Source organism: Prunus mume, linkage group LG3, assembly GCF_029339155.1.
Source record: "Prunus mume cultivar Tortuosa linkage group LG3, ASM2933915v1, whole genome shotgun sequence".
In the NCBI taxonomy this organism is placed as follows: Eukaryota; Viridiplantae; Streptophyta; class Magnoliopsida; order Rosales; family Rosaceae; genus Prunus; species Prunus mume.
The window spans coordinates 13,694,031-13,719,221 of NC_142700.1; the positions used below are offsets into that span (position 1 = coordinate 13,694,031).

The following is a 25,191-nucleotide window of genomic DNA, read 5'->3' on the forward strand; positions in this document are numbered from 1 at the left end:
TTTCTCCCATGTTTGTGGAAATAGAAATTGATAGAGTGCATGCTCTGCAATGCTTGAATCCTTTTGCATTTTGAGGAAGAATTTGCTTGTCATGGGAATTGCTTGAAAATTTCGCTTGCCATGGATAAATTGTATGCTGCTTGGGTATTTGCTTAAGTGTTTCCTTTGGCCTGAGTTTGACTTGCCTCTGCTTGGCGATATTTTGCGGTGTGCTGCGTTCTTGACCCACTTTTTGTTGTTGAACTATATGCATCACGAGCGCATGCTTGTAATCGTATGATTAATACATAGGATTAGAGGCTATTGAAAGCTTTGAGAAAAGCACCATTGGTTTATTTTTATTTTTATTTTTTATGAGCTTAGAATTTGGTCATGGGTAACTGTTTATTTTTTTGGCTTTATAAGGATAGACATAAACATGTGTATGATGTGTCTGCAAGGATGTGTAACTCGTAGGTATTTCGTTTTTGTGAAAAAGGTTACTATGAGGTAAATAGTGCTCAGTTTGTAGCACTTGCTTTGTGAAAATGGGTCTGCTGGAATGATTGATTGAGCATGGAATGGGAAATTTGCTCATCATGAGCTCGAGTAATAGATTGCATGATGCTTCAAAAAATATATATATATATATATTTTTTGTTTATGCATTTCGCTTGGCATGAGATAGTTTGCTTTGCTTGGCTTGGCTTGTAAAGTTCATAGGGCTTGCATGCTAGTGTGGAGATTGCTTGGCTTTAACACAGAGAACTAGCTTTATGCTTTGCCGTTTTTTCAGCGTATTCTTTGTTGGCAATTCTTGCAGGGATTCATCGCTTGTCAAGACCTGCCATGGCATTCACTAACCCGTTGTCAATTATTAGTGGCTACCTTTATTCAACGGATGATCAATTGAAGAGGGGAAGGCCCCCTCCATTTTTCAAGAATGCTTGTGAAGATGTTGCAGTAGGCGAAGAGCCAGTGTTGTCTTGCTGCGTTTGTATCATTATGGTTCGGGAAATTCCTCCTCTGTGACTTTTCCCTAAGAAGCATTGTCAATGCATGACGGCATGATTCCCATAGCCCCTATGTTCTTGGGACATCCGATGCGGGGTAGACAATGCCCCGCCTCTTCTAGCAAGGTCGCCTCATACTCATTCTTTTCTCTAACATCCAACATAGTGCCGCAAGATCGCCTGCACCTTCCAAAGAAGGTCTGCCTCCTACTCATTCTCTTCTCGAACATGCCGACATAGCTGCGCTACGCTTCGCATCTTCCAAATAGTCGCATTCTACTTCTCCTCTTCCTGAACATCCAACATAGCCGCACTCGCGCACCTTCCAAAGGTCGCCCCTACTCATCCTCTTCTCGTAACATGCGACATAGCCACGGTCGCTTTGCATCTTCCAAACATAGGTCGCCTCCTTTATTTCGCAGGTTGTTTTCTTTGGCTTGGGGTCAGTTGGCTTGGTGCACAGCTTCCATCTTTCTTGATACCATAGGATGTACTAATCTCCAAGATGTGTAACCTTGTTTTATGATGGTCTGTGTACTTTTCAGATAATCTAATGACTATGTCATTATGACCTTTTAATGTACTACTGAACCACTGGAACTTGCATTAATTTCTGAATGCTTGAGGCATGTTGCATATTTCCTGTGTAGATATGTATATGTACTGCTTTGTTGGCCAGAATTGTCTTTATGAACTGCTTGAATTTTTTTTTTTTTTTTTTAGAAGCAAAATCTTCAAAAGCTTCTTTTGCATGGCTTATCTAGATTCTAGGCTTGACAAAATAGCTTCCCACCTTCCCCAAAGGGTCGAACCAATATGTGCATGATTTCTACTCGGGCTTTATAAAGCTTCCGGTGTTGTATCGTGTTGTTCCAAAGATCATCCATCTTTGATGCCTTGGAAGAAGATCACCTTAGAATCGCTCAGATCGAGCATCGGCCCAATCAGCAGGCTGGAAGAAATGCAGATCACGATCGAAGAAAGCGAAGCGCTCCAGATCAGCAAAATCGCTCCGGATCAGCCCGAAGAAAGAAATCAGCGAATCGCTCCAGATAGATCAGGACCGAATCGTGAGCTCAGATCAGCCAGAGCGCTCAGATCAGCCGCTACAATTCTGGTGAGGAGATCACAGAGACCTAAAGGCGCAGCCTTTGTCAAATGACTACTTTGTTTACCTTGCACTGCCAATCCGTTCCAGCATCATCCAATCCCCATCAAATTAAGCCCCCAAGTATGAAAGGGCCCAAGGTTGTGCATGACTTGCAATAGCACGAAAGCTTGCGGCTTAGGTTGGCATGTATTCGGCATGTGTTGTACTAGGATGCCATGCTCAGAGATATTTAACAGAGCCACGCTGTTCTTGCTTTGCTTGCCTGCAGCTCATAACCAAACTAATCAAAGAGTGATTTGCAGCTCCTAACCCATTGTACTTTCTTCAACCTCTGTGAAGTTATGAGAGGTTACAACAACTGCTTCTTGATAATCTTGATGACCAAATGAAGCCTCCGAGGTGGCTTTCTTCCAAAGCATGTCCAACGTGAATACTTCATCACTGGAACCATGCTCCCATCAATTAGCAAGTAGCCATGGGGTGTTATAGCTTGCGATTTTGAATATTTGCCTCTGTTGGCATTCCTCATATTTCCAAGGTTGCCACATAGCCTCCAGTTTCTTTGGGTCATTCTTCCACAGTGGCACAATACGTCGCCGTCGAGCAAGTCATCAAAGCACGTAATGACAGTAGCCATCTACTTTCCCCTTCGTTTTGGCAAGGGGTCCTTGTCAATAGCTTGCCTCTTAGAGTTTTGTCATGTATCTCGGCGTGTAAGAACTTCCTTAGAGTATGGCAAGCAGTGGTGGATGTTGCAGGTGAAGAATGGATGAATATAGGAAAATACGCTTCCAAAGCACCCTTTCTTGAAAGCTTGACATCGCTTCAAATTCTGATTGCTTGGTAAAATAAACTTCATCTTGACAGCATTTAGGTTCTTCCAGCAGTATCATAGCACTACCTTCGCAATATTTTCCTTTCATTCGCCATGAATTGAGATGTTTTCCTTCTTGAGTAAAGCATAGTGCTTGGATTCCTTGACTAAAGCCTCTGGCTTGATGATGCTTGATTATGGAATTGTGGCAATTGAGACATCCCTGATAGCCTTTTGGTTTTGACTCCTAAACTTAGTCATTGGAATGGTCAAGGCTTAGAAAGTGCTTGAGGCGTTGGAACATATCAGTTATGGCAACTTAGGTATTGTTTGTTGCAAGTAGAACATGTTTTAGGAACCAAAAGCTTGGACTTGGCTATTGAAGCTTGAGCTTTGCATGTGGTCATCTGAGCAAATGTGTTGGGTTACAACAACAAGTGATGGCGAACTTGGAGGTCATAGTAACATAATTGGGATTTTAAGGAGATTTTTGGTCCTGGGAATAGTGGTTTTGGTAATAATGGATTTTTAAGCTCATTTGGGGTTTTGGAATCATTGTGGTGATTGCAATGAATTCCTTCCTCACCAAGTGCACCATAATCATCAAAAAGATTTGATGGGCACAGGCTACAAAAACTCTTGCAACATGGCCTTCTTAGTATTTGTTTGGGTTATTGCATGGCATGATGAACTTGGGATATCCTTTTGTTGCAACGGTGACTTTGGCATGATTCGGTGGTAGCATGTGCTTCTGGCAGCGATTCTTCCAGCAGTGGTGTTTGGATTTTGACTGGCTCTGTTCTTCTTCCACCCTTCCAGTGGCTCTTTCAGTGGTGCTTGAACTTCTATGACTGGAAGTATAGAGAGAGATTTGTCTAAGGAATAAATGATAATGGCAGTGTGTTGAGATGTTGGGTAGGAAACATGAGAGCATTTGTTTTCTTGTTTGTTGTTTGGAGGCTTGGGTCCCTTGCACAGACCGATATAATGCTGCCTTGGTGAAGCCATTCGCAGAGATGAGGCTAAGAGCATTGAGCAAGTGTTCCTTCTCCCTCTCTCACCGTGTTTTCACAACCCTAGAGAGGTGAGGGCTGCTATGAAGGTGATTTACGGCGATGGCTAGACTTGCTGATGATGTATCATGGCGGAGAGGTGAGCAGAGCTAGCCTCAACCATTGACGACGGTGGTCAGCGGCTTGCACGTTGGTGAAGCCCCCAGTCGTCTTACAAGATATTGTTTTGCTTGAGAATGGATATCTAAGACACAAGCAAAGGGAGCACGTGAGTAATCTATATTATGTTTGTTCTACAAAGTAGATAGCCAACGAAAGGAAAAAGAAAAAGAAAGAGGAAATGCTCTTATCTCTTTATTTCCTCCGGTTTATTGCTTTGGTCTTCTTCTTTGGAGGCATTGGTGCAGATAGTGGCTTAATCCCCAGCAGTAGTCGCCAATTTATGTAGGGCTTTTTTCTTCCTAAGCCTACTACGGGCCGATCACGTAAAGGGCAAAATGGAAGAAATTGCCCCTTGAGCCTGAGTTCGAAAATTAAGCCCCAAAATACCTCGAAAAGGCAGTAGAGCCTTAGGAAGTATTTTGGTTATCTTCACCAACGAGAATAGTGGTAACTTGCAGATAGTTTTGGCATGCTTACTGGATAGTCTTTTCAGCTCAGCATGAGTGGCATGTGGCATGGGAGCAAAATCAACATGGGTTTAGCACTAAGAGAGAAATTAGGCTTGGTTTATGAGAAAAGAAAGTGTTTAAGTAAGGAATGAGGTGTTTTGTGAGGAATTCGACTAGGGAAAGAGGAAAAAGAAAGGCAGAGTTCTTCTGGCAGCTGCCAGAAAAACAAATTGGAGAAGAAGATGAATAGTGCACGAGTCTGAGTTTTGCAAGATAGAGAGAAAAGCTTGCTCTCTGCAGGTTGTGAGTTGTTTTTGTTGGGTAGAGGAAGGCTCAATTTATAGCTGCCGGAAATCACCATTTTTCAAGAAACCCTAATGGCTTCTACTTACTTTGGCTGAGCTTTTCTCCCTTTCTCCTCCCCTTCTCTGACTTCCCTTTCTTGGCAAAGATTGCTTCTGTCTATTTTCATGAATTCAGGGGATTTGGGGGCTCAACATCCTCCTTTCCCGCGGCTGTGCAATGGGAACTTCCACTCTTGGTTTGCTGTTTTTCTTCTTTTCTTTCCTCTTCCTTGGCTGAATCTGACGAAGGAAAAGAGGTGAAAATACATGCTGGTCCAAGGGATGCTTCGATAAAGACAGCATGCGAGATGATATTCATCGGTTCTTTGGATGTCTTTGGCTTGAGATGGTTTCCAGTGACTTTGCTTAAGGAGTCTGCCATCTGCTCTTCACGTGTTCTCTGTTTTTCAAAAGGCTGAAGCTCTTGTGGGCTATTTTGGTTTTTTTCTAAGGGCCAAGATGGCTTTCTAAGCGAATGGGCTTGTTGGGCTTCTTGATTTGGGCTTATTATTTTTTTTGGTTGGGTTATCTCTTGGCTAGGTTATTTTGCTTGGGCTTTTGGGCTATTTTTTCTCTCTTGTGCTTACCCACATGTTTGGGCTAAGAAATGGGCTTGAGTCTCGAGGCTCCCAAGCAACCCGAGACTTTCCATTTCTTGGTCCATCAATGGGCCTCATGTTGATTTATCACCATCCATGCCACAACCCACTCAAGCAAGCCCCGGGTATTTGAGTGGCTTGGGGCCCACTTAAGCTTGTGGTGTGATTAGGTGCGGAATGATAATTCCTTACTTAGCGTGACGTATCGTTTGGCGTGGCATGTGTGCAAAGCATATGATGAACTTTCGCATGCCCAAATCGGGTTTCTTCTTGGTAAAGCATCACATTGGGCCGAGAATTTATTTGGGCCGAACCGTGAATATTTTGGGCCTCAACAGTAGTCTAAGCCTTTGCTAGATCTCTCAACTTTCCAATATGTAACTTTTTACCTTCACATTCTCACACGCCTCCACACGTGTGGCGAATTTTCAAGCTTAACACGTGGACAACACATTTTGGGCTTTAATATGTGGGCAACCTGCTCTGATACCATGAAGGAAGTTGAGGAATTGTCTAATTGGGCTGCTCTCCCATTGCCAATTGGTTTTGGGGTGGAACCTGTGTTGGCCCCTACGGCCACACGTGCTCCCACACTACCCAATATGTGTTATCCACGTGTTGAGAGTATTTGTCCCACATTGAAAAGTTAAGGGACTTAGCCTGCTTTCGACAAAAAAAAAAAAAAGGACTTGGCCTGAGTTTATAAGAAGTTAGGCTACTCCCCCATTACCAATTGGTTTTGGGGTGGAATCTCAATTTCCTTCACATTATTCGTAATAAGCTTGAACAAATCTTGTTCATAATCTAGATGATCATTTAGTTTAGTAACACTCGGTCTCTACTTTATTGGAATAGTTATTTGAAGTTCAAATTTCATGGAAGATAGTTGTTAGAATTAAAGAATACGACTAAGGAGTATGGACTAAGGAGTATGGAGCCTTATAGAGCTCAACACAATAAAAAAAAACTATACCTCAGCGCGTTCATAGGCAGTGAAGAAGTAAACCTTGGAGAATCCGCTACATGGGTTGAGTCAAAGCTTCAGAGGCAACTGCTCTTCTTGCTATGAACGTTGTTGCTGCTATGTTTTGCTTACTTCCCTTTTTCGACCTTGTTATTTTTCTTCGGTTCTTCTTCATCAAAACTATGCTAGCGGTTGATATAGTCACATAAACAAATAAATATCATGAGAAGGTGAGCGAAACGTGGAGGGGTTTTGGAAACACAAGGACCTCCTATTTTGGTGATCATACACATTACATTTGGGCTCAGAGAAATGTAGGCTCCAAATAAGACCCAATTGAACAGATTGATTCTGGTTTGAGCCCAAAAAAATCAGCCCACTTCTCTTTTCCTTTATGTGGACAGAGCAGAAAGTTGGTGGTGGAGGTGTAACAGCAGAAGTTCTATAGTGAGGGTGTTGAGGTTATATCTGTTAACTGTTGTATTAAATTGGTTAATTGTTGTATAAAATTAGTGTTTCCCTCTTTTCGGCCAGGTAGGCCGATTGAAGGAGTTTTGGGTCCTTCTTCTTTTTGAGTGTGGGGCGTGCCACCACCAAGCCCCGAATTTGAGCTTGAATGGAATGTGAATAGATGAATGTGTTGCGTCCGAGATCTGACTTTAATCAAACGATTGTTCGGCCGAGCAAGGAACCTCCTCACGGCCTAGGTTCTTTCACTACCTCAGATTCAAGGCTTTATGTAAGTAACCAAATTATGTGGAGTGGGTGGAGATGAAGATTGAAGGTGAAATGTAATGAAACGAAGAACACGTGCATAAAGTATAAGGTGCTTGAATTTAAATATAATTGAAAGACAAGTGCAGAAAGTAAAGTGCGTAAATAAATAATTTAAAGACCAATGCGTAAAGTAAAGAATGTAAAGACAAGTGCGTAATTTAAAGTGCGTGAAATAAAGAATTTAAAGAAGAGTGCGTAATGTAAATTGCGTAAATTAAATAATTGAAATGCAAGTGCGTAAAGTAAACTAGATTACGAAGAACAGTAAAGAAACATGAATTGAAGTTAAAATAGAATTGAAAAACAAGAACAAGAATGTAAAGGCATAATTGAAATCTACGGAAACTAGAACGGGAAAAATAAGAACTAGGCTATGGTTACATTATGCTACTCTTAGAAGAGAATGTAAAATGACAAGTTGTGTGTTGTGGCGGGGGTCCTTTTTCTCTTCCATAAACTTGGTATTTATAGGGGCTTCGGTGCGTCTCAATTTGGTCGGTCGTCAATTGGCCTTCAAATCAATCATAATTGCTCCAGAATATCTTTAATCCCTTGCGTGTGATTTAATGTGAATAATAATATTTGATTTGATTTTCCTTCCATCTTGAGCTCTCCCACAATAACTTCAGTTGACCATCAAGTTGGCATAATTCCTATTTGAATTGTAACCTATGATAAAATTCTCATACGGATTATCTCTCTCCTTATTTAAACATTGACTGATTTTATGTATTCGGCCTCTTTTAGTCTTCCGACCGTATCTATATTTTTGGCCGCATATAGGCATATCTACATTTTCGGTCGCATATAGGCTTTCGAACGCTTTTATGCTCTCGACCATATTGATGTGTTCGGCCAGATTGGTGTACTCCACCACATGTAGATATTGTGCTATATTTATGATTTTGGGCTTCTATCTGACCTTATTGATTAGGCCCACCGAAATATAACTTGGGCTCACTATTAGCTTAATTGTCGGATCTCAGGCCCGACATGGTCAAATTTCAACCAAACTCAAACAATTGGTTAGTTTGATCCGATGATTAAGTATAGAATGATTCAGTGTAACATAGCATATAACTTTAGGCACTTGAATAAAGTCAAGCGAGTCAAAAGAGGAGGATTTCTTTAGACATCTTAGAGCTTAAGATATAAACCCTGGTGGTCCACTGCAAAAGATGCAGCCATGCCATCAACTTTCATAAGTTCCCATTAAAGAGAAGTCCAATCATTGTTTTGGCAGGGGAGGAAACAAAGACTTGATTACATCATCAAAAAGCTTCAGCACACAAAGAAGATTGGAAGCTCAAAGCCTAAAAACATGTTTTATTCTCCTTGTCCCAAGTAATCCACAAAGATAGTGTTTAAAATTATAGATGATGCTTAAAATAAACCTACATAAATACATAAAGATTGTTCTCTTATCAAACGTGTCGGTCCAATATGAGATTTATATTGCTAGGTTGTGAATTTAGATCACACATTCAAACAAGAATGTTCTCTATTTTTACTTATTCAGTCAAGAATGTTCTCGTTTGCAATTTGAATGTGGACATTTTAATGCAACAAATGCATGCATGTCTACAGTCCATTTCAGATGTAAAGGCAGGGGAGTAGATAATTTGCTTTTGGAATCACTATCCTTTTGAATAAGCATGTCCAATAAGAACACATCTCTGTTTAATTATTTTCTGAAGATTTTACAAAGGTGGAATGTCCATTGTGATTGTTATCAGCTTTTCTCTTGGGGGATGGTGACTCCCCCAACTTGGACAAGAAAAAAAGCCAGAAAGCCCGTTTATCAGTAATGAGGGTTCTCTCATAAGAGAAGAATTTAAAAAGCCTTACAGGTCTTGAATTATAATGAACAAAAAAGATATGGATGAAATATTAGAAACTCACTGTCACTGTATATGTAATAAGTAACAATTCATATGCATTATAATATTATATACATATAAATAATTTCAGGTATTCAAGTCATGTGTCTACAATGAAGCAAACTAGATACAAATGCTAGGAAAAGAAAAAGCATTTCAACTGCTATGTGCCTTTCATCACCAGAGAACACAAAACTGCCTATAATAATAATAATAATAATAATATATAAGGAAAAGAGGACAGAAGTTCTACAAATTTTGAAATGCTTATTTCGGGTAGAAGTGGCCAACATAGCCTTTGTATACATATTACATCTTTGAGCATAAAGTACCGAAGGAGTGTTTTCTATAAGAAACCAAAGAGACTGCACCAACCATAGACTTGCAATAGTGTTGCTTTACAGGTATACCTTTCCATTTTGGGATCCTAAGGGAACCTCAGTTCAGTTCCATAGGATGAAATGAAACGCAGCAAGGATATTCATTGTGTCGCACTCTCAAATCCAATACCGTCGAGCCACGAGACAACTTCTTCAATAGACGGTCTCTGCCTTGGATTGGGATCTAGGCATTTGCAGGTCACACCAAGCACTTCTAAAAGCTGCTTCTCATGATCCTTATTCCAAATTGATGAGTCTATGATCTCCTCCTCTCTCTTCTCAGATTTCATTTGAAACATCCATGATACCAAATCTCTGCAGTTTTTCCCTCTGCAAACTTCTACAGGCCTCCTACCAGTAAGAAGTTCAAGAAGAACAACACCAAAGCTGTAAACATCGCCCCTACAGGTTGCAGTCAATGTCTGACTATATTCAGGAGGAATATAACCCAAAGTCCCCACCAAATCTGTCGTAACATGAGTGTCATAAGGACGAAGTAGCCTTGAAAGACCAAAATCAGCCAGGTGAGCTTCAAATTTTTCATCCAGAAGAATGTTGCTCGTTTTTATATCCCGATGCACTATATTTGGCTGACAGCCCTTATGCAAGTAGGCTAATCCACGAGCTGCACCTTGAGCTATCTTAAGCCTTGCATCCCATTTCAGAAGCGAAACACCATCAACACTTTCATGCAGCCAATAATCCAAACTTCCATTCTCCATGTAGGAGTAAATTAACAACCTGTCATTACCATGCCGACAATAACCTTGAAGAGAAACAAGGTTCTTGTGCTGAGCTCTTGAGAGGGCTTCCACTTCAGCTTGAAACTCACGTTCCATCTGTCCACATTCCCCAGAAAGTCTTTTGATTGCAGCTTTTGTGCCATTGGGTAGGTTGGCTTTGTAAACCAGACCATAACCACCACAACCAATTATGTTTGCTTGGTTGAAATTGTTTGTAGACTTTAACAAGTCTGTTACTGTAAGTTCCTTACAGTCTGAATTCTGAAAAAGCACCAATTTTGAAGATGCTAGTGCTCCGGATAACCTGTGCGGCCTGCTGAGGTCGTCATCAAAATCATCATTTTGATCCTTTACTCCCCTCCTAGACATTTTAAGTAGACCAACTGCAAGAAGCAAAGCAATCCCAACCACTATGCTGATTGTGACACAAAGGATGCTGTTCCGACGAAATCTGTTGTTTGAACTGGATGGCATTACAGGCTTGAGACTTGTATTACTGACATCACCACATGGGATATATATTTCCCCACAAAGTCCAGCATTACCCTCAAAGCTTGAGCTCGGAAAGCTTAAGAACTGTCCTTCGTTGGGAATTACCCCATGCAAGTGATTATTTGCCACACTAAACTTAGACAAGAATGTGAGCTTGCTAAGCGACGGAGGGATGGAACCATGCAGATCATTGAATGATAAATCCAATGTTTCCAAGTTCTCCATCTCTGAGATAGAGCTGGGGATGGTCCCAGTAATGTTGTTCCTGCTCCAATCCAAAGCATGGAGCTGCTTCAGTCGTCCGATTTCAGGCCAAATTGTTCCGTTTATTCTGTTATTGCTCAAGTATATTGAAGGAGGAAAATTCGAGACCTGGTTGTATTGCAGGCCACTAGCACTCTTATTTCGTTTAACAAACAGCGGGATGCCAGCAGATGCAATAAGATTTGAATGACTGCAATTTGTAGATACGAAGCTTTTCAGCTCTGTCAGACTTTTCGGGATTTCTCCAGTGAGAGAGTTATTTGAAAAGTCCAAATAAAACAAGTTCTCCATCTGACCAATCCATGGAGGGATGCTGCCATCCAATTGATTCCATGACAAATCAAGTACTTGTAACTTCCTGCAGCTCAATAACCAAACTGGAATTTGGCCTTTAAGAGCACAATTCCCAAGTGCTAAAACCATTAAGCTTTCAAACCCACTTGCATTTTTTGGAATCTCCTCACCAAGGAAATTTTTTGTAAGAATAAGAGTCGTGAGATTTTTGCACTGCTGCAGCACAGAGAGTGCCCCAGATAAGTTCACAAAACTGTTATTTGACAATGAGATAAAGAAAAGGGATGTGAGTTTTGAAAAATCTTCAGGGATTGAGCCCCTGAATTTATTCTTAGCAAGGCTTAAAGTTTTTAACTCACGACAATAAGACAGTGAATTTGGAAGGAAGCCAGAAAAACGATTAGTAGCAAGATCCAGTGTGCAGAGATTAGGAAGACCAGTGAAATTCAGATCAATAGAACCTGATAGAGAATTGTTTCGAAGATCAAGAACTCGAAGATTTGAGCAGAGTGCCAAGGTTGAAGGCAATGGCCCAGATAACATATTTGAATGTGCAACTAACAGTTCTAGTCGTCTAAGGTTCCCAAACACATTTGGAAGTTCACCAAAGAATTGGTTTCCAAAAATGACTATGGTCTTGAGGCCAGAGAGCTTACTCAGTTCCTTGCTTATCGGGCCGGAAAGAGAGTTCCCAGAGACCGAAAGCTGCTCCAAAGCTGAAAATGAATACAAAGACTCAGGTAGATGGCCTGCAAATGAATTGTAGTCCAAGTGCAACTGTTGGAGAGACCTGCTGCAATTTTCTAAGCCTTCAAGACTGCCCGTGAGACGGTTCCAAGATATATCAAGAATTTGAGCTTCCCTGGAAGAGCTACAAATTTGAGGATTGAACTGACCAGTGAATGAATTGTTGCTTATGTTAAACACCACAAGATGTGGGAATCCTCCTAGCTCAGACAAATTGCCTTGGATTGAATTGCTTGAAATATTCAGTACTTTAATAGACTTCAAACCAGAAAGCGCACCTGAAACTGGTCCTGACAGCATGTTATTGCTCAAGTCAAGAACTTCCAGGTGATTCAAGAATGAGAGCTCTGCAGGCAATCCACCTTCAAGATGATTCAGAGAAAGATTAAGCAACTTCAGCTGATCCAATTGTCCCAACGAGCGCGAAATCGACCCTTTGAGACTCCTGCTGGGAAGAATCAACTGGGTGACTCTACTAGCAACTGTCCCATTGTTCACATTCTCACAGACAACACCATCCCATTGGCAGCAAATTGAAGTCTTGTCCCATGCTGTGATAATGGACCCATTTGTAAGGTTTCCTGCAAACTCTCTCAGTGCATGGAGATCATTTCGATCACAGGATTGGATTGGGGAATTAAGACCCAAAGAAGAAGCAAGATAGCAAGCCAAGAATAGACATTTGAGGAATGTCATTGGAATAAACCCCAGTGTCCCCATTTCTGAAACCAAAGCAGAGCCCCAACTCAAGGCAAGGCTAACAATCCTATAAAACTCAGCTGAACAAGATGTTATTGGGCATGCACTGCTTTTCAGAAAAAGAAAAAAAGAGGAAGGAAGATATCCAAATGAAGAAACTTCTACACCCAAATCCCCAAAGCCCTTCACTTTAAAACCCAGCTTGCAACTTCAAATGAAGCAAAATTTACAAGTGAGTAAAACAAATGCAGTCACCAATGCCCGCTTGGAGGATTGAGATCCCAAGACCACAAATATGGAAGCGCAGAAACTTACTTCAATCTGAAGATGTTGAGCAAACAGTGCCCCGTTATAGAAAGAGAGAACACACACAAAAGAAGGAGCTTAAGTACTCACATCCCAAAGCACCTCATAAAAACAACTTGCAAGTGAAGCAATGAACACTGACCGCTTAAAAAAAGTGAAGCAGTATTTCAAAACCAGTTGAAAGATCCTCCAAGTCCCCACATGAGCTCAAGAGTCAAGACCCTTGACTAAAAATCAGCAACCCCAACCAAACCCCCTATTTTGCTGAACAAGCATCCTCCGTCTACACCAAAAGAGAAACACCCAAATGCACAAATTTCAAACCCACATCCCAAAATCATCACAAAACACCAAATGAAAAAGCACGCAAGAGAAGCATAAGAAAAGGAGGAAGCTTTTGAGGCCTACCACTAGAACCATGAACCCTCAGAGCCCCACAGTGAAATGGAAAAAGGTTTCAGGGTTTCACAAGCATTGCCATCACTTGGCAGTAAAGTAACCCAACACAGCAGAGTCCCCCGCTTTTTTGTACCTAACATCAAACAGTGAGTGAGTGAGTGAACAGTGACCACCTTTTCCACATTTGGGTCTTCTCCAATTTCAAAACCAGACGTCTCTCTCTCCCTGAATTTTCAAAGCCAAAAAACAAATGAGATAGAATATAAAAAAGAAGAAGAAAAAAGCAGTCAGATATTTCAAATCAAAGACACAGTAGTGTAGTGCAGTACAGAAAAGGAAACTTCTCTCTTTCTTGAGAATCTTTATTTTATTGGGCAAACACACTGCTGAGAGGCGAGAGGTTGGGGGTTATTTTAGTGGGTTGATTTTGATTTTTGATTTTGATTTGAACTCGGCACTCAAGGAGCTGACTTTTTGCTCAAATTTTCTCTTGGATTTTATCTCAGTCTGCAAAAGTCACACTCTTTGTCAATACCCAATACCTACTATTGTCTCCTTTCTCTTCTCTCTCTGCAGAAAATCAAAATTGTAAAAACAAGTCAAATTATTGAAATTATTTTTGTGTTATGGTAGGCCCCGGTTTGATGAGGTTAGGACGAGGTTTAGTGCGGTCTAACGAGGACAGTATACTCTTAGCTTCACGCTTTCGTGTCGCGCGTGGAACTAGTTACTAGTTTATACTCTTCACATATGTGAAAGAAGTGGAGAAGGATGTTTGGGCGTGGCCTACACGCGTTGTGCCAGCCCGGCTGGTGAATGAAAATAGTTGAGTGGAGAGTCAAAGTGAGCAACAGTAGATGCTTTGCGGTGGATCGAGCGGCGGTAGGCGGACGTCACGGGTATAGGTTATAGGCAGCCGTTGGATCCAAAATAGGGGAAGTTCTTTTCTTCAGCCACCGGATTTTCGGGTCAACTACTCAACCTACCCTCACGTGAATTCACCCAACCCCCATACACTTTTTCTACTTTTTCTTTTTACCAAAAATAATTTTTTTTTATAACGAAAATTAACCCCAAAATAACCTCTTCCCTTTTCATTTCTTTCTTCTTATTATTCAAATCTTGATTTTTGTTTTTGCTTGGTGTTTAATCTTAGTCGTGTATTATAAATCTAAGGATGTGTGAGTAACAATAAGCGATTTGTAGTTCAAGCGGTTAAGATCAGTCTCCTGCATCCTGAGGTCTTATAATTTCTCATCTCTCAATATCGTTTATATAAATTAGACTAGCCCCTTGGCACATGCCCACGCACGTACCAATTGGTTTCCTTTTTTATTTTATTTTTAGAATTAAGAAAAGATAACATAGGTAGTTATGTTCTATAAAAGTATGACCTATTATCTGATTTTGTTTTTAATTTTAATTTTTTTAAATATGAAAAAAGTGAATTTATCATATTATTCTCATTTAATTAATAATTTCAATTCTTAATATTTAAATTAACTAAGGGCATTTTATGGTATTTTGAATGTTTCACCATTCTCTGCCTTTTGCTCTATATATATAGATAGATAAATAAATGTGTGAGCAACAAAATAAAAAAATTCATAACATGTACTTGTTAGTTAGGCAATAACAAACAATATCAAAACAAGTTTGCTTAAAATTACAAGATGAAATTTGATGAAAAATATTACAACCCCCACCACCCCCAAAAAAAAAAAAAAACCTTGACAAAAGTCAACTGGTAAAAGTTATAGCTTAAAAAGTTGACATGGGTTAAAAACTCATTATGTTATCTTGGCTGGTTACAATTTCTTTTTGCCTTCAGTGCTGGGAACTTTTGGTAAACTTTCATGATTAAACCTCACAGCTGACAAGTGAAAAGCTTTACACAAATCAAGGGATTCATCCTTAAATTGATGACATTTCCCACGATAAAAAAACATCACTGATAGCTTATTGATGGGCTTTGGCTTTAGGTCGTTGACAACGCTCAAAGCAATGGTTTAGAAAAAGATACCACACATTAAATGTTAATTGGATTTTCTCCATCAACCGCAAAGTGCTAGGACTATAGATGACGAACTAGCTCTGGCAAAGCAAACGGATTATCAAATGCCCAAGAAGGAAAGAAAGGGAGAGGTTGCCGGCAAAAAATTGTTATAGGATGTGGAAAGAAATTTGGAGTTGTTCTGTTAAGAGAGTAGTTTTCCGGTGGGATATGTATTTATTGATACTATATATCTTATGGCTTGTATATTTATTAGGAATGGACTTAAGGATTTGGAATTGGACTAGTTGATCAGATTCCTAGTTTTAAGGGTAAATAATTATGGATTAAGATTTTAACATAGGACTCACATGATTTTTGATACTTATGCGTTAGTAAATGCATGGGATTAGCTCAGTTTTTACTCAGTTGGGAGCCTCCTGGTTTAGATATGTTGAAATTAAATATGGATGGTTCTAGGAGAGCAGCTTCAGGTTGTATTGGTGCTAGCGGAGTGATCCGTGGGGTTAATGGCAATTGGATTTGTGGTTTTGCTGTGAATTTAGGCAAGGGGCAAATCCTTGAGGTTGAGCTTTGGGGCTTGTATTTTGGGCTTTATTTGGTATGGGATAAAGGTTTTTCTAATCTTCTTATTGAGATGGATGTTGCAATTGTTGTTTCCCTTGTTCAGCAAGTTGGAACCTTAAGTTGTCATCCTCTTGTTGCGTTGATTCAGAGCTGTTGTGTTCTTATGAGGCGTATTAGCAACTGTCACCTTACTCATGTTTACAGAGAAGTGAATGTTGTAGCTAATCGTATGACTAACTGGAGCTTTAACTTGGATTTGGGGGTTTGTTATTTGGATGAGGTCCCTGCTTGGGTTAGCTTTTTCTTGGAGGATGATTTTTTAGATGTTGTTAGGCCTCGCTTGATTTGTACTAGTTAGTTGTCATTTCTTTTGGGGGTTTGTCCCCCCTATCTCATAAAAAAAATGCATGGGATTATAATAATTCTAATATCCATGTGTTAGGGAAAGAATGAATTCGAGTAATTCAAATACCCATTTTTATAAGTAAACATGTCATGAAAGTAAAGCTTTATATTTTCCAATGTTATAACATGTGGTCAATGGGGTCTAGCACAATGTAAAATGACATTGACTTGCAGACTAACGTGTCAGGTTCAACCGCCACGAGACCTTAACAGTGTGTATGAAAAAACACTCTCTCCTTCTTCTTAAACACTTTTAACCGCTTGAGTTACAATTCCTTATTCATTATATTTTCTTGAGATTTATACATAGTTGCAAAAAACTGAAAAGTAAGATGAAGCAAGTTGCAAACATGTCTTTAGCTCAATAGTAAGTAGTCTCAGGTTCGAACCCCAATTAAACCTCTCCTTCCCTCCCCTTCCAAACCCTGAGAAGAAAAAAGACTAGGTAAAAAAGCCCAGGACCAAATGTGCCCCGAAACCCAACCAAATTACCACTTGGGTTAAGCTTGTGAGTTAGGAGCCTCCCTAAACGGCTAAACTTGACCCGAATTATGTAAAGAATCCGAATCCGATTAGCTTGATCTGACCCGATTATAAGTGCCACCCCCGAAGGCCTATCCGCTTGTCCCTGGTGAACCCATTTGCTCTGCAATGACATTGCTGCTCTCATCGGTGAATTAATGGCGGAGATGAAGAGTTTCAAGACAATTGGGGTCGTGGGTAGCGGCCAAATGGGCTCTGGAATAGCCCAACTCGCCGCAACGCATGGCTTTGACGTTTGGGTCCTAGACACCGACCAAGACGCTCTCTCCAGAGCCACCAAGTCTATCTCTAGCTCCATCCAGCGTCTGGTTTCCAAAGGACAACTCAGTCAGGTTGGGAACTCTCTTACTTTGAAGTTACAAAGAAAGTGGAAGAATAAGAAATGAAAAGGAGAGATAATTTTGCCACATGATGTTGATGTTGAATTTGTTGATAAATTGGAAAATCAGTTAAGTTTGAGCTAGAGGGTTGTAGCGGCCCCTGGTGGGTAAAGTTTAGTTTTTTATTTGCTAGTGAATTTAGTGATTTTTAAAACTAGTTGTTGGTGGTGTGAGTTTTATTCTTTATATGCTTCCTTACATGATGGGCTGAGCTTCCATTTGTCATTGATTTTGTGAACTGCTGTGAGTCGATGTCATGAGTACCCTATACTTGCTTAGGCGGAGGCTCGATGTACACTTTTTTTCTATAATTTTATGCCTTACATAACTGTGACTCGGTGTTCTTTGGCTATGAGTAATGTGTGGTGAGAATTGTAAATGTCTTTAAGTTATGAGAATACGGCAGGGGTCCACGTACCCATAAGCGGTAAGGGGCAAACACGTGTTGCAGGCAAACCTCAAAAGCTCTGGTTGAAAATTAACCGAACCCTTGATGATACTAGTGGAGGTATATATGTACACAGCCAAGAGGATTTTGTCTGATAAGGGTGCAAAACAACTTCAGCTTCACTAACCTGAGAGTCAGGTTTTTCATTCTTACTCTGTCTGGATATATATCCACTTTACAGAGTTCTAACTGGAGCTCTACTTGATTAGATTGTTTGAGTTTGATGGGCATTGTCTTCATCTGAGCTTATGGTAGTTTGAGCCATTTCCAGCTACGAATTAACCTTGTTGATCATCACCGTTTCAAAGTCTCGCATTTTACCCTTTTCAATGAAAGTAAAGTTTGTAATATGCTCCTTTAGTTGAGTTTTCCTTATCATCTCATTTCCCGATTGAAGATGGTGTCTTCTTCAAGTAAATCAGCATTTGTTTTATATAAATTTGGAGAATACTGAATTAACTTATTAGCAGTGGAATTCAAGCTGTTCCAAAGTTTTTGTTTTATGACGGCCTTATTTAGTTATTGTTGAAGAACTATATAGTTACAATCAGTGCTACTTTGATCATATGTATAGAATGAAAGGAAACCATACACATGTTCACACTCCCGCACACCCACAAAATTAGGGCTTGCATGCACAGATCACACAGGAGAGAGAGCTTTGGGGTTCAGTTCTTAAGAACTTGTCAGTGCTACTTTTGTCCTGATGGCTCTTCACTAATTGTTCTCATGAGCTACTCTCAAGCATCAGTTGATTAATGCTGTTATATTCTTGAATTATAAAGGGTACCAAACTGGATAGTGTTAACACCTAAAATGTTGGCTTCAGCCAACTCATCTGGTTCTATCTTTGTGTTTGTGTTCTATGACAGTATCGGGAATTGGAACCATGGTGAGTACTTGTCGAAAAAATATGTGTGTGTCTGTGTGTATATCTAGATTTAAATAAAGAACAATTTCAAGCTGAATGGAATCCTGAGGAGGAATTGCATTTGAAGGCTTTGCTGTGAAAATGGTTTTTCCTAGGAAATAAACCGTATTCAATTTTAACACTTCACTAAATCCTGCTTAAAAGGGATATCTTAGCATTTATCTTTGAGACAGGGATGACACTAACTGAATAGTTTTGCAGCTAAGCTACAATGGTGAGCTCTTGGCATACCTGAATTCAGAGTAAAAAACCACTGATGAAAAAGAAATGTTTCCTCTGTGATTTGAGATCTGTCATATGTGCATTATATAAACGAGAGCTTGTTTCACTGTAAGGGTGGGAAGTTTAACAAATCATTCCATTTCTTTTTAACAGGCTGTAGGTAAAGATGCTTTGGAACGTCTATGGTTTACCTCAAACTTGGAAAAGCTTTCTTCGGCAGATATAATTATCGAAGCTATTGTGGAATCTGAAGATGTGAAGAAAAAGTTATTTCTTGAGCTAGATAAGATCACAAAAAGTTCGGCCATACTGGCATCTAATACAAGTTCCATCTCCATTACTCGCCTTGCGTCAGCAACTAGCAGACCACACCAGGTTATGCTCAGAATATGCTGCTTCTTTTTATCCTGAGATTATGCTTATGATGATAATGTTAGAATTAGAACTGAGAACAATTTATAATTTTTTTTAAAAAATATTTGAAAATAAACAAATCTTGTGCTGATTAACTATCTATGAAAATATGTGACGTTAGAAATCTGATTGTGATCTCCAGGTGATCGGCATGCATTTTATGAATCCTCCTCCTATAATGAAACTTGTTGAGATTGTGCGAGGAGCAGACACATCAGATGAGACATTTGATGCTACAAAAGCCTTGGCAGAAAGGTTTTTGACTTGGATACCTTGAATTCCATGAAAAAGGAAAATTTTCCTTTTGTTCCCCTTGGCAATTTACCATGCACATTTCTGATTAAGTTACATTTCCTACTCATATAGCCAAATAAATTCCCTGCCATCTTTTTAACTGTGGACTGTTGAATTGGCAGGTTTGGCAAGACAGTAATATGCTCGAGGGATTATGCGGGCTTTGTTGTAAACAGGATCTTAATGCCGATGATTAATGAGGCATTTTTTGCACTTTACACAGGTGTGGCAACAAAGGAAGACATTGATGCAGGAATGAAACTGGGAACAAATCATCCAATGGGTCCTCTAGAGCTTGCAGATTTTATTGGATTGGATGTCTGTGTGTCCATTCTGAAAGTTCTTCACGCTGGCCTTGGGGACAATAAATATGCTCCCTGCCCCATCCTTGTACAGTATGTTGATGCAGGTCGTCTTGGAAGAAAACGAGGTATTGGGGTATACGACTACCGTCAAATGCTTGGATCAGTTAATCCCTCATCCAAACTTTGAACTATAGGCGTTTCCGGAATATCTAATAGCCATTGTCTATATGGTACATTGTGGTTCACTTGAAATAATCGTGCAACACATTTCTATTTCAATCTTGACCTGCCAAATATAAAGCTTGAAGGTTCTGAGTTGTAAAGGGGAGCCACTTAAGAGGAATCTTACAAAAACCAATGGCAAAGGGGATCCTCATAGGCATGTACACTGGTTGTGGATTGTATTACTTTTTTCTTTTAATAACATAATTCCCCCAGATTATTGCATTTTCCCCTTGTTCATTTTAATTATTTTCATGGTGGAGGCAATGCCAGGTTAAATATGCACTCAATTTAACTACACATTTCACTGTAAAATATAGTAAATCCGACTATACATTGTTGCTGTAAGTTTCTGTAACCACACCTTTGATTTGAGATGGAAGCATTTTTCTTCATCCATGGTATTTAAAGCTACAAAGGAATCGGTGACTTTTTTGACTCTGGAAACCACAGCGTGGTTGTAGACAGAGGGCGGTGATAGTTACAACTCAATTGAGAGAATACAGTGATTCCACAAGTTGTTGATTGGCACTCACATGGCATGGCTCTCTCAACTCAACTTTACCCGGAAGAGGTGGAGCAAAAAGAAAGCTATTGTCAAACACAAAAATAGTTAATTTGTTTATCAAACATCATCATTCCTCTTAATGGTGATTAGAGTAACAATTACACTTTCTGTTTATCTTGTTTTTCATCCCAGCAATGAAATTTATACCCACTCTTTACGTAAAGTGTCTTCATCATTCCATCATTGAAATGTGTTGTCTATTTGATGCAGCAGTATATATCCTAATTTTTTAAGGTTCATTTAGCAGCCGAAGTCATGATTTCACAAAATTTGTTTTTTTCCTTCTTTTGAAATTAAGGAAAGGAGGAGGCTAATAATTTCTTAGTGCAAGCGATTGGGGGAGGAGGAGGTTTTCTTTTCACAAATATTCATTAGGTGTCTTGCGGTTTCGAACTTCTGTTCACATAGATGAAAGTGCAAGAGCTCAACCAATTGAGCTATACCCCACGGGAAAGAATGCTAATAATTGGTAATCTAAAACATGTTTGCTTTTATTGCTTGCCAGCTCACTGAGGACTGAGCTCACAAATCTTTAGTATGTGAGAAGAAATCAAGAACAGTCACTCTTGTTCATTATGTATGCTTAAACATGACCCACAAAGGAGAGCCTATTAAAGAGATTTAGCTTCATTGTTGATCATGGCCAGCCCCACAGGCAGACCCTAGCAAGTTCCATTATAAACCTGGCATTATTAGGCAGGCATCTGCTTTATTGAAAGTGATTGAAGTGGAATCCAATGGGCTCTCTCTTTTCTTTTTTTCTTTTTGTTTAAGTAAAAAACCCCCAACAACATTAATAATTAGATAAGAAAGAAGACAGAAAGGGAAGGCAAAGCTGAACTTTTGCTATACATAAGATTTGGAGGACAATCAGAGAGCAGAGAGTTAAGGTGAAAAAGCTATGAAGTTCTTATTCCAGTGCCCCTGCTGCTCTTGTTTCTGCTTCATGAAGCCCAAGAAAGGCAAGGCAAGGGTGAAGGCAGCAGCAACTGTAGCATCCAAGGATGAGAAGAAGGTTGAAACCAAGGAAGAGAAGAAGGTTGAATCCAAGGAAGAGAAGAAAGAATGACAACAATGCAGCTACCTACATCTGATAGTGCATGCATAAATGAAAGCATATGTGCTTTGTTTATGCTTTTCTTTCTTTCTTCTTGTTGATTAATATTGGTGGGTGCTGTAATTAGTATGTACAACAAATTGTACTTACAGTTTGATCCAGCAGCTTGGTATGTTAATAAACTACTGGCTTGTGTTGTGTGTCCTACTTTTCAAAATCCTACACATAAATAATCAAGTGTCATCTGATCTTTAACCTAAGTTTCACATAATGTAAGTGAATTTTCCCATTCTCATATAGATCTAATTGTTTATTTTTCTGAGAAGATTGCTCTCTCTCTCTCTCTCTCCAACATGCAAATTTTTCAGGTTCTGATTTTAATGTGAGGATGCAGCATGTTGTTGTAACTTGTAACAGCGAGAGCTGGGATTTGAAATTAGCTCTACCAGTCTGTAGTGCTTTCAATGATACATGTTGCCTGAAAAATCTTGCATATGTTTGCAGATTTTCTTCATTTTTTACAGATCTGATAAATTTCCCTGCCTTACCTGTTGCAAGCAAACATGTACGGGTGAGGTGTCCACAGTCCATGCCTCTGCCTTTGTTGCCAGTACAGGAACAAAAAGTTCAATTATTTGCTTTGAAGCATAATGCAGATTCCACATTTATGTAAATTTATACAATAACTAAATTCAAAGTTCAAACAGTAACTTCTTTACAACCTTCTGCACTTTTTATTATCTGGGTTTGAGATTGAGTAGTAGCCTAGACAGAATGAACAACTGAATATTTACTTCTTTGGGAAAATGAAAATTTATATGGTTTCAAAGGAACCCAGAGATGGGTAAAATATATATGGGCAAAAATAACAGCACTGGAAGTAAATTAAAATTGATCTCAACCATTATAAGAGTGAAAAAAACTCTGGTCAGATTTGTGATTTTAATGGTAGAATATGAAGTTCTGTATCAAATCTTTTTACATGACAGTGAGTTCTTACTCTGTCGAATTTTGTATTAAAAACAAATCTTTTGGAGCAAAGAAAGGGACAGATTTAGGTAAAATGCATGTCAATAATTGAGTACGTTCATGTGGCCCCAATCATTGACCTAGCTAACAAAATTATGTCTCCCTCACAGACAGTCACTGGTGATTCTTAGAATCCGTCCAATTCTGTGCAAGTGAACAGAGAGATAGATCCAAGCAAAATGTTTTTATCATACCCACGCACATGTGAATTATATATTGATTGGTGTAACATCTGTGCTGTAGGAGCCAATGAAACTTTAAAGAGTGAAGGAGAATGGAGAGCCATTAATATGAGAGGGAGGTTCCCACATGTTGGCAAATAAATGGGCCGAATAGGCTTGGGTTTGGGCTTCCATCTTGAGCCTGGGATTAGGCTCTCGCTCTTGCAATGATTGAGCCTAGTTGAGGTTAAGGGTTATGTTGAGGCAAGAGATAGGGACTTATGTAAGGGTCATATATAAGACACTCACTATAGAATGACTATATTGAGGAGTGTGTTGGAGGGTAAGTAATAGTCTAAACTACAGGGGAGGGAGATTTATCACACACACACAACTATAATGCTGTGGTGATTCGAAACTGAGACCTCAAGTCTACAAGTCAAGACCCTTTTTCACTGGGCTAGACCGTATTGATGATTAATGTTGCTTTAAAAACTTTGTATATGATAGAAGGAATGTTGAAAATTTATTATTAAAAAATGATGTCATCGTATCAGTGAAAAATAAGAGTGATAATAGAAGCAAAATTGATCTCAACCATAACAAGAGTCAAAACTCTAGCTAGATTTGTATTCTTAAATTGTAATGGGAGAATATAAAGTTTGGTAACAATATTTTATAGGACACTACTTCTCTCCTTCCCTGTAAAGAGGCATTCATATTTCCTGCAAATCACAGTTAGACACAAGCAAAAACAATGTATCAAAAACATAAAAAGAAAAATCTATACGCACATACATGTCAAATTATGATTGGCAAGAAAGTAGAAACTCCTATTTTAGAGAATAAAGCAAGTATTTTCCCTATTTTAAAAGCCACGGGTGAAAAGGGATTGTTACTTTTGTTGAATTTTGGATTACAAGCAAACCATTTGGGCCAAAAGATTAAAAAGGGACGTGATTAGGAGTTCGTCAACCTTTTGGGACAATGCTAGCTAGCTATACAGAATTTATAATTACATCTATTGAATGTATGATGTAATCATCTACGTTTAGACGTGATTAGCACTTCTTTGTTAAAATGTTGACATTTTCTTCTTCTCCTTGTGGATTGTCTTGTTTGTTCTAAGCATATAAAACATAGGACGAAGAGAAAAGGGAACTTTCTTCTTCTTCTTTTATTTGGACCAAAAGGAACTTTCTTCTTGTTTGTTCTTCTAAGTTTTTATATATTATTTGGGTTCTGCACATACCCATAAATAAAATCAAGATCATCCTTCATCTATTTTCACATACTCACATCCATTCAATTTTCTTTTACATACAAAAAAACTGCACATACCCATAAATATAATATAATGTTGGGCTTTTAAAAACATTTGGAGGCCCCTAAATTTTGGGGGCTCTGTCGCACAGCCCACACATGTCATGGGCCGACTCTGCCCATACCCAATGTAATTAACTCTTTTTAACTCAGGTTGGGTATATGGGTGAGATAATATTTTACAAATTAACCATGGCCATGGTCTCCAATTGTTCTGAAAATCTCCAATAAAGTAGGGGCGGCCATGCATATCTCATAATAAGAAGCTGATATTGTTGACTTTAAAAATAGACACCTCATGCTCCCAATGACTTCTTTATACATTAGTATATATGCATTCTTGTATATAATTCCAAACACCAACACACTCATGCACACAAATGTTAGAAGATGTATCAAATTTGATTTCTTCATTTTCTACTTATAAAAATAAATCACTCCTAATTTCAGTCTTTGTGGGTCCTAATGTTTTGGAGGCCTTAGGCGAATCACCAAAATGTGGCCTTCTACTCTCTATGTATATTTATGTGCATTTTTTTTAGTAAGTTAAAAAAAATTATATGAACTCAAAGTCACAATTATAATCTAAAAAGAAACAAACAATATGTAATTCACAAAACAAATTTATAAAATGCATCAAAACATCACTTAAATATCACTCGTCTTGCAATTTTCAAAGCAAAAGTATCAATTGACTTTACATAATCAATTTTTTTATATCATGTAATGGATAACATAGCTAAGAGTTGACCGAATGTAAGACTTGATCAACTTCAACTTTGAAAAGATTTTTTTTTCCCCATTCAACTAGGTTAATTTACTTAAGCTGTAAGTTTAAATAAATATTAGCCCTTTATTTGAGTTTCCTCGTTTTAGTTT

The 25,191-nt window shown here is 39.0% G+C and overlaps 2 protein-coding genes across 3 annotated transcripts; one reads left to right on the forward strand and one right to left on the reverse strand.

Annotated features, from left to right (window-relative positions):
* Window positions 1-9,307: 9,307 nt before the first annotated feature.
* LOC103326053 (phytosulfokine receptor 2) lies at window positions 9,308-13,972 on the reverse strand. 2 transcript variants are annotated; one of them, XM_089049239.1, is made up of 3 exons: window positions 13,759-13,972; window positions 13,439-13,654; window positions 9,308-13,313 (listed from the first exon to the last, which is right to left on the reverse strand). In XM_089049239.1, the coding sequence occupies exon 3, from the start codon at window positions 12,743-12,745 to the stop codon at window positions 9,587-9,589; it is 3,159 nt and encodes a 1,052-aa protein (XP_088905365.1). In that variant the 5' UTR covers window positions 12,746-13,313; window positions 13,439-13,654; window positions 13,759-13,972; the 3' UTR covers window positions 9,308-9,586. The 2 variants fall into 2 exon arrangements, with proteins under 2 accessions (XP_088905365.1, XP_008226481.1); XM_008228259.3 differs by having other exon boundaries at window positions 9,308-13,045; window positions 13,173-13,654.
* A 2,881-nt stretch (window positions 13,973-16,853) lies between these two features.
* LOC103326052 (uncharacterized) lies at window positions 16,854-20,399 on the forward strand. Its single transcript, XM_008228258.2, has 4 exons — window positions 16,854-17,290; window positions 19,093-19,314; window positions 19,496-19,608; window positions 19,770-20,399. The coding sequence occupies exons 1-4, from the start codon at window positions 17,096-17,098 to the stop codon at window positions 20,137-20,139; spliced, it is 900 nt and encodes a 299-aa protein (XP_008226480.2). The 5' UTR covers window positions 16,854-17,095; the 3' UTR covers window positions 20,140-20,399.
* The last annotated feature ends 4,792 nt before the right edge of the window (window positions 20,400-25,191 follow it).